This window comes from Hyaena hyaena, unplaced genomic scaffold (genome assembly GCF_003009895.1).
Source record: "Hyaena hyaena isolate Hyena2069 unplaced genomic scaffold, ASM300989v1 scaffold_686, whole genome shotgun sequence".
Taxonomy (NCBI): domain Eukaryota; kingdom Metazoa; phylum Chordata; class Mammalia; order Carnivora; family Hyaenidae; genus Hyaena; species Hyaena hyaena.
The window spans coordinates 927,702-937,466 of NW_024081319.1; the positions used below are offsets into that span (position 1 = coordinate 927,702).

Sequence of the window (9,765 nt, forward strand, 5' to 3'; positions counted from 1 at the left end):
TTCCATTCCCGTGAAAATAAACAGACTATCTTCTGCCCACCGTGGCTTTGATATAACAGATAATACCAGGTATGTGGAAACTGACTAGATCACAGAAGAGTGGCAGCATTTTCCTATCCAATCAACACCTTCCAGGACATCCTTGGAAAGGAGGAAGACACATGCTCCTCTTTCTCTCATCCATACAGGAGCACGTGTCAAAGAGTAACAATTCTTCAGCATGGTTAGAGTCCTCTGATAGCATCCACTAACTATCATTATTTGTGCATATAACGTTGATGTGTGATAATTTACTAAATAGCCTTTCAAACTGATTAGAAGTCCTATTTGTCATATATTTATATTTTTAATATAAAAAAGCCTTGAAAAGTTTTCAGCCACTAAAATTATATACAATAACTATCAAGTCCTAGGCAGTACTTACTTGTTTCTCTCTAATGGGTCCCTTAATGCTAAATTTCATAAACAGCAGGTTATTACTTATAATCCAAAAGCAGGAATAAACAGAGTAATAAAATTTTCTCTACTTCCTTTACCTCTCCTTTCATTAGCAATAAAACTCATAATCAGAAGCTCCGAGTTACTGTACTATCTTTGCCATTTTAAAATCAACCAATAAATATAGGAAGAGACATTCTCTCAACGCAAGTTCTGTCAAAGTATCATTCCACTTTCATCAGACTAAATCACACCTCAATGAAAATAATTAATTTTGACTAATCAAAAATGTTAGTAATTTTCCAGCTTGAATTCAACAGGAAGTTACCAATAAGAAGGCTAGAGACCCAACTTGTCTGTTTAAAAAACATGGCGAACAATTATGCATAAATAGCTCAGTATGCTCAGTGCCCATCATATTTACTGGCATAGATATTGGTGGATGTGTTGATAGAAGATTAGATAATGGACAGAATCGGTGAGTAGGAAAGGAGGAAAGAAAAGAAGAAACAGGTGAGGAAAACAGACCAGAGGAATCCCTAAATCCAAGAAGTGTGCCTAATATGATGCAGGCAATAACAAGTGCAGACACTGAAATAAATTAGGTGAAACTGGCAAAAATACAAAAACTGGAAAGTGGAATTTAATCAGCCCTTTCGGATGCTAAATCAAGAGCCACAAATAGTATGTTCTAAGAGGGCAAAGGCTTCAAGACAAAGGCACAATGTCAGGAAAATAAAATGCACATTCATAGAACAGTAAGCACATTAACTGTCTAAAGTTGAGAGCTCAGGCAGGAAATTGTGGGAGGGTAAGGCTGCAAAGTCAAGTGCTGAAGCCAGACGCTGTGCACACCGTAAACACTGAGGGTATCTGCCCGCTGCCTTCTCTTTCCCGCGCCTTTAAAAATTAGCACCGGCACCCAATCACACAGCCACAACCCCCATCAATCATATGCTTTCCTTATCCAAATCCTGAAGGAAACCAAAATTTATGATAAAGTGACAAAAAAAAGTTTACAATCATAGGAAATGCTAAAAGAAAAAAAAAAAAAAACATGATGAATAACAATTGGGAAAAACCTAGCGACTAGGCAGATCCTGCCAAGCTTCTGTCTACAACCTCAGTGTTGTGTTGTGTTGTGTTGTGTTGTTTTAACCAATGTGGTTTTGGACCACTTTGAGCAATGAAGTGTTATCAAGGCAATGAACCAGGACAGGAAGGCAAATAGCACCCATCTTACACCTCCTCCATGCCAGGCAGAGTTGTAGTGACTGTATATATACTATTTCAGTTAATCTTAACATTACTCTTCCAGCTTCGTATATGTGAGAAAAAATTACTTGAGAGTCACTTTCAAAAGCTAGGATACAAATTTGCCGAGCACAATAGCAGAGTAACTGCTGAACTATCACATGACTGGGTATGTTCCGCACCTTTTTAATAGAATTAGAAGGAAATATGGCTCTAAAAGCACTTGTTCAATTTCATGTACACATGGTTTATATCCATATACCTAAATGCACTTAAAACTAGGCCAGTCCTCCCCTCATAAAGCAGCCACTAAAACCCATCACTGGGGCACTTAACTTCAACTCAAACCAGTCTTAAAAGAAATCATGAGAAATGATGTTTCCAACCAAACTAATCTGGTCTCAGCTTTTGTTCCCATGATCTATTCTGATATATGGAACCCAGTAAATCAAGAAATAGGGAAAAGGACAATATTCATATAACCCTCTTTCCTTATTTTTATAAAATTTTTTAATAGTTTTATTTATTTTTGAGAGACAGCACATGAGCAGGGCCGGGGGCGGGGGGTGGGGGGGGGGGCTTGCAGAGAGAGAGGGAGACACAGAATCTGAAACAGGCTCCAGGCTCTGAGCTGTCAGCACAGAGCCTGACGCTGGGCTCGAACTCATGGACCACGAGATCATGACCTGAGATGAAGTCGGACACTTAACCAACTGAGCCACCCAGGCATCCCCATATAACCCTCTTTCCTGTTCAAGTAAGACAAGTACATTATCTATATACATCTGGGATGATTTCTGACTATCCTTCACATGTTGGACATGAAGGACATACCATTCTCTCAGATGCTAATACTAGCAATAAGAATGCAACTGGTCTTAACAAATTCAAAGGTTAATAATTTTAACAAGCTATAGAAAAGCTTTGTACTCCTAGAGGGGGTCTTTCTCTACAGATATAAAAATCAAGATAACCTTTAGAAAAGCCAAAATGAGAGTCACACAATCCAAACGCTAACGCCCAAGCCAATTATTAATTAGCTAGCAATTCAAAAGCTCACTGACACACTTGGTTTTATTTTAGGCATGCTAACAACAGATTTGCTAATCTAAGTACATATCTTAGATGAGGGATGTACTAGCTTAATGCCCTTAGAGAAGTTACTTCACTGGTCTGAACCTTGCTTAGCTCACTGGGGAAAATGGGGATAAACAGCTACACTTTCAAATTGTTGAAAGGATCATAGACACTTAAGTAATGTGCCACACATGATCTGGCATTTAGCAGAAGTGCAATAAATATAACGTTACATCATAATTACAGGCTTTGCCAGCCAATAACAAATTGATCATGGGGCGCCTGGGTGGCTCAGTCGGTTAAGCGTCCGACTTCGGCTCAGGTCATGATCTCACAGTTCGTGGGTTCGAGCCCCGCGTCGGGCTCTGTGCTGACAGCTCAGAGCCTGGAGCCTGTTTCAGATTCTGTGTCTCCCTCTCTCTCTGCCCCTCCCCTGCTCATGCTGTCTCTCTCTCAGAAATAAATAAAATATTTAAAAAAATGAAAAAAATTGATCAGAAAAATCAAATTAGAATTTGTGGGGTGGGGGTGGAGAGAAGACAAAGACAGCTCTTTGAATAAATAGCTGACAGGAAGGAAAACAGTCAAGAAAGAAACAAAGATGCAAACACTCAGGACTAGCAGACTGAAGCCGGCAGCAAGCACACTGCAATAGCTGTGGAGGGTAGCCCCATTTTTTCACAGCCCCAGTAACAAGGGCCTGTCTTCAATAAGCCACTTAAAACAGATTAAACTTTGATTCCATGTGTTTAAAAAAAAAAAAAAAAGACAGATAAGTACATAATTGACTTTGGAAAGCTTTCTATCAAAAGTGACTTAGCATCACAAATTTAACATTCTACATGTCTGAACTTTAATTAACTGCAAAAATCTATTAACAAGCTTCTGCTAGACTTAATGTACAGAAGAACCTCTCAAATTTCAGAAGCCATTTTTTCTCCTCGGCACTGAAAAAAAAAAACATATTTCAAACAAATTAACTGGAAATATTTCAGTGCAATGGCCTAAAGCATCATCCGTTTTTAACAGTTAACCCAAGATAAAAGTTTTCGTCTCCATCACTAAATGTTTTTATATCTACCAAACAAACACAAACATGTGCCACGAAGATCTCTTTCCATTTGAATTTTCTCCCTACATTGGGAAGGCAGTAAAAAGCAAAAAACATCTGTTCCTTTCCGCAGAGCTGACAACCCTCATTCTACGGTTTAAAAACAAATGATGTTTATGGAAGTTTATAGATAAATGATCACCTGCTTCAAAGGCAGCTGGCAATTAATGGACCCAAAGACACGCAAAATCAAGGCCAAAAAAAACCAGTTTCCCCAAGGAGAATGCTACTGTTCACTAGGCCTCTGATAATATCCAAGACACCCATAAAATTGTAGAGGATGGTAAAGAACCAAATGTGAAGCCAGACGACAAGAAAACAGACAGCAACTGAGAAACAGGGGCCTGTGTCAATCTGGATTCAATCCACCACAAAAACAGTTTCCTTGGGAGCTGCCTAGAGAAAATCTGGTTCAGTCTAACCAACAGTCACTCTTCATCCAGCCCAAGGAAGGCCAGATGTTCAACAATTAAAGGGACTGACCTTATTAAAAACTGGAACTGAAAAATCTCATAAATTCTATATTTTTTTATAAACAGCTTTTGCTCCATGTTGCCTTGCTGTGTCAAACATCCAAAAATAAGTAACAAGCAAGGACGTGCAGGCTTAAATCAGTAGACTCAGCTTCTATTTCTGGCTCTGCCTCTGAATGAATCACAGTATGACCTTGAGAAATTTATTTCGTCTCTTTACCTACCTGCATTTCCCCCACCAGGTACAAGATTAGGTTAAACCTACCAATTTTTCATTTTTGGAAAAGAAAAGTGAGTGGGTGAGATAACTATATGGAAACTGCCACACAAATGTCTACTGATCACTGAGCTGCTATATACCCAGCCATCAAAGACGAAGTCGGTAAAGTCCATATCGAAACAACTCACTCTGCAATTTCACCCTGCACTGTAAAAACATTCTCCCTGGAGAGGCCAACAGAACACGGGTACTCACTCAACAGGACTCCTTGAATTGTCCAAAATTTCAAATTTGGAAATACTTGGCAAGATAAAATGCAATGCAAGTAACAAGAATAAACTGTTTTTCTCTTAAAGGCCTACGATCTTCAGGACTCTGATCAATCCTCCTACTAATTCCCCGTCCTTGACCCCTGCCAAGATCTGTCCCTGTGCCCTTGATGCTCCCAGAACACTGTACTTCCTGTCTCCGTGTGCTGCTGTGCACTCAGGGAGCCCTGGTGAAACAAAACCCTGATTTAATGACCTCTGTATGTGGCTGCCCAGAATATACATATATATATACATATATATGCATACTTATTTATATTAATTAAAGTGATTAATATACATGCATATGTATATTAATTCAAGTGAATATATATCCAAAGTCTAATGCTATTAGAATGAGCAACCATTTACATTAATAGATGATAATCTGAATCACAGTGACATTTTCATTTAAAAAATATATATTTAGGGGCGCCTGGGTGGCTTAGTCGGTTAAGCGTCTGACTTTCGCTTGGGTCATGATCTCACGGTTCGTGGGTTCGAGCCCCGCGTCGGGCTCTGTGCTGACTGCCAGCTCAGAGCCTGGAGCCTGCTTCAGATTCTGTGTCTCCCTCTCTCTCTGACCCTCCCCTGCTCACGCTGTCTCTCTCTCTCTCTCTCTCCTAGAAATAAAACATTAAAAAAAATTTTTAATATATATATATATTTATAAATGAACGATTACCTAGATAAAAAGGAAACACATGATTTCTCACCAAAATTAAATTCGAAAAATTAACTCAAGAACTTTCCTATCTTCTTCTTTCAAAAATGATCTTTTGAGGACTTGTTTTGTTTTTTTATTTATACTTTTTACAATTTATCTAAAGGGTATTAGAGTATAAGCATCCCTTTTCATTTAACCTACACAATGAAGGGAAGGGAAGTTAAAGAAATAAAAAGAGCAAGTGATGAATAAATGAATAAAATGAATAAAGGCGACTCTTGAGTATAAGAAATCTATAAATGTAAAATAAAAGATAGGTGAAAATAAAAATGTGGTAAATACAGGTTAGCATTTAGCCAACTAAGTAGCTATGCCCATTGAGAAATGTCACTTTAGAAATGTGGGGTTCTTTTTTAGTGTTTATTTATTGAGAGAGAGAGAGAGCAGGGAAGGGACAGAGAGAGGGGGAGAGAGAATCCCAAGGAGACTCCATGCTGCCAGCACAGAGCCTGACAGGGCTCAAACCGACAAAGCATGAGATCATGACCGGAGCTGAAACCAAGAGCTGGGTGCTTAACTGACTGAGCCACGCAGGAGATGTTTTATAGATAACCTATTTATTAAAATAACAGAACTGAATGTTAAGCTTTTCAAATTACATTTGAAATTTTTACCGTTCACATATTTATCACAAACCTACCAGTAATTGCATAAATGTTCATTCCTTCCTACTCCTTAAATTCTTGCGCTCAATACTTCCTTTAAAATTAAGCGTAGAAGGAAGAGGGGCCCCGAGGTGGCTTGGACAGTTAAACGCCGGCTCAGGCCGGCTCAGGTCACCATCTCGCAGTTACTGAGTCTGAGCCCTGCATCAGGCCCTACACTTTGAGCCTGGAATTCTCTCTCGTCCTCTGTGTTCCAACCCCACTTGTTCTTTCTCCAAATAAACAAACTTTCAACCTTAAAAAAAGAGTAGAAGGAAGGGAACATGAAACAGTGAGAACTTAAGGGAAGGCCTTGGAACCTCCATACCTGTAAGGATGGATAAACGCATGCCCTCACTTGCCACGCACCACACTAAATGGCCCCTGGAGCTGGACTTCCATGGTGCCCCCCAGTTCGGTTCCATGTCCGTGTGGCCTCCTCCCCTTCACTATCCCCAGCCTATCCCTGTTTTGATTGGACACAAAGGCAAACGGAAATTATCCCTAATATTCGATTTCATTATTTATTAACTTCCTAACAGTGTGTATCAGATTTGGTTGCATCAGCAAACTGGAGAATCGCCTTGACTTCACTGAGCAGTCCACCAAGACGGCTGGCGGAGACTACGTGTGACACACACACACACACACACGCATGTTCGAGCAGCCAGAGGTTGTCTGTGCAGAGTGCTGGAATAAACTACTGGTTTCTCCAGCGCTGCTCCTTAGCAAAAATTCATTAACCCTTTTCTTCTTGTTAATGCTGTGAGGATGAGGAAGGAGAATGATGGCTCAGTGAGCTGTGGGGGGAAACGAAAAACGAGTGGATGGCCTGGCAAGGCCTGGACACAGGCGGCCCTGGACATAGGTCGCCCTGGACACAGGCGGCCCTGGACATAGGTCGCCCTGGACACAGGGGGCCCTGGACACACAGCGCAGCGCAGGTTTTGGGTAAGTGGACAGAGCAGCCCTTTCTTGAGATGACTTGGGAGACAGGACAAAGTTGCGCCCTTTAAAACCTTGTTAAAAAAGAAAACATTAAAAACCAGAAATTTTACTAAACTGGCGAGCCCGCCCTAAGAGGATCCCCCCAGGACAGGGCACGCCGGAAGCGAGGCGAGGCTCCGGGGGGGGGGGGGGCGAGCGAGCGGGGCAGGTGGCAGGGGAGGCCGTGCTGGGCAGGCGACCCGGCAGCGGGGCGCGCTCACCTGAGAACACGTTCTGGAAGCCGTCGGCCGCCGCCTGCGCCCCGGACGCCGCGGCCGCGCGCCCCGGGGGCCCCCCGCCGGCCCTCCCCGCCACAGCCCCGCGGTCCGGGAGGGGCGCAGAGCCCCCGGCCGGCGGCGCGCGGCCGCCCAGCTCCTCCGTCCAGTCTGCCGAGCGGCTGAGGCCCCAGGGGAGGCCGCCGTCCGCCCGGGGCTTCTTGGGCGGCGCGGCGGCGGGGCCGGAGGCCGGGGCGGCCCTGCGCCCCCGGCCCGGGGAGGCCTCCAGCCGCCTCCCGACGCTGGGGCTCTGGCTGGGGGACTGGGAGGGCGAGGGGCTGGGCGAGCTGAGCTGCCGGGCGGTGGTCTTGACGTAGCAGGGGGTGGCGAGCGGGTAGGGCTTGCAGCAGCGCGGCCCCGGCGCCGGGCTGCCCGGCAGGGAGGCGGCTGCGGGGGCGCCGGGCTCGCCCCCCGGCTCTGCGTCCGGCCTCGCGGGGGCCGCTCCCACCTCCCGGCACCCCTCTTCCCCTGGGGAGTCTCGGGGGGCGTCCTCGAAAGCATCCTCCTCGCCTTCCTCATCGGTGTCCCCGGCCCCCGGCCCGGGCGCGCCGGCCGAGCCCTCCCCGGGTGAGGACTCGGGAGCGCGGGAGGCGGCGGGCAGGCGCCCCGGGGGGCCGCTGGGGGGCGGCGGCCGCTCGGGCACCCGGGGCTCGGCGGCCGGGCTGGCAGGCGGGTCCGAGGGCGCAGACGGCGCCCCGGGTGTGTCGGGGCCGCAGGCGCGGCTCGCGCCCAGCAGGTACTGGTCCAGGCCCAGGAAGGCGCCGGGCTGCGGGGAGGCGGCCGGGGGCGGCGCTGCGGGCTCCCCGGGGCCCCGGAGCTGCTGCTGCTGCCGCTGCTGGCGGATCGCCTGCTGGATGTCGGAGAGCAGGTCGTCCTGCTCCGCGGCCGAGTGGAAGCTGTAGATGTCGGTGTCGGAGCCGGAACTGGTCCTTTGTCCGTCCTGCGCCCCTGCCGCAGCGTCCAGATCCTCCGAGGCCACCCTGCCCCCACCCCCAGCAGCGGCGGGTCCCGAGCCCCTGGGGCGCGGGGCCTCGAAGGGGTCCGCGCACTCGGTGTCCGACAGGCCCGCCTCGTCCGCCGAGAGGCTGAGGTCCGGGGTCTTGGTGGCCAGGGAGTGCGCGCTGTCCAGCTCCCCAGGGTGCAGGGCCTGGGGGTCCAGCACGTCCTCGCGGGAGCCGCTCGCGCCCTTCCCCTTGGACAGCGTCTTCCGGATCCGCAGGTTGGAGAACACGGACGCCCTGGACTCCGACTTGCCCCTCTTCTTGCCCGGCTCCCCGCCGCCGCCGCCCCCTCTGCCGTGCTTGCCGGGCGCCTTCCTGCCCCCGCTCCCCTTCTTTGTGGCGTCGGCATCCCGGGGCCCGGGGGCGTCCTCCGCGCCGCCGCCGCCGCCCTCGTGCGGGGCGTCCCCCGCGCTCCGCTTCGGCTTCGCGTCCTGGTTCCCCATGTCGCAGCGGCCGCGAGCCGAGCAGCCCCGCGCGCTCAGGCCATGCCGGCCGGCGTCGGCCCGCGGCGCGCGCAGGGGGAGGCGCCCGCGGCGCTCGGGCGGCCGCGCGGGGCCGGGCCTGCTAGCTGCCGCCGCCCCTGCGCACAAAGCGCGCCTGCTCGCGCGGCGGCCGGGGCTGCGGCGGGGGCGCGGGGCCCGCGGGCCGCGGCCGCCGCCGGGCTCGGGGCGGCGCTGCGGGCCCGCCAATGGCGGCGCCGCACGCGGCCGGGGCCCGGCCCCCCGCCGCCCCCGCCCGGCGTCTCCCCAAAGCGCGGCGCGAAACGAGCTGGCCGGATCTCCGAGAGCCGCGGCTCCGCGGTGTGAACCGAGTGCCTCGTCCCCGCGGAGAACGCGCGTCCGCCGCGAGATGCGCAGGCGGCTCCAAGGCTCCGGGACCTGCCGTGAAACAGAGTTAAACGAAACGCATTTTAAATGGTGGAAAAACGAGGCCGAGTGGCAATTCAGAGGTTTTGTAACATCGGGGCCACGTCTCCCACCCCCTGCCTCCGACCCCCCCCCCCCGTGCCCCGTGCCCCGTGCCCCGTGCCTCGTGCCTGAAGAAGCAGGACTCCGGTAAATATCTGCTCTGCGAATGGGTTCTTTTTTTTTTTTTTTAATATTTTTATTTATTTCTAGGAGAGAGACAGCGTGAGCAGGGGAGGGTCAGAGAGAGAGGGAGTCACAGACTGAAACAGGCTCCAGGCTCAGAGCTGGCAGTCAGCACAGAGCCCGACGCGGGGCACGAACCCACGAACCGCGAGATCATGA

General features: G+C 49.3%; 1 protein-coding gene across 2 annotated transcripts in view; it reads right to left on the minus strand.

Annotated features, from left to right (window-relative positions):
- The window catches only part of FMN2 (formin 2), a 367,841-nt gene extending 358,868 nt beyond the window's left edge, over window positions 1-8,973 (minus strand). The window contains exon 1 of one of the 2 annotated variants that reach the window (XM_039217406.1): window positions 7,461-8,973. In XM_039217406.1, the coding sequence (XP_039073337.1) occupies window positions 7,461-8,958 (1,498 nt within the window). In that variant the 5' untranslated portion in view covers window positions 8,959-8,973. The remainder of the gene's footprint in view (window positions 1-7,460) is intronic. The other variant, XM_039217407.1, reaches the window with a different exon arrangement.
- Window positions 8,974-9,765: the final 792 nt, after the last annotated feature.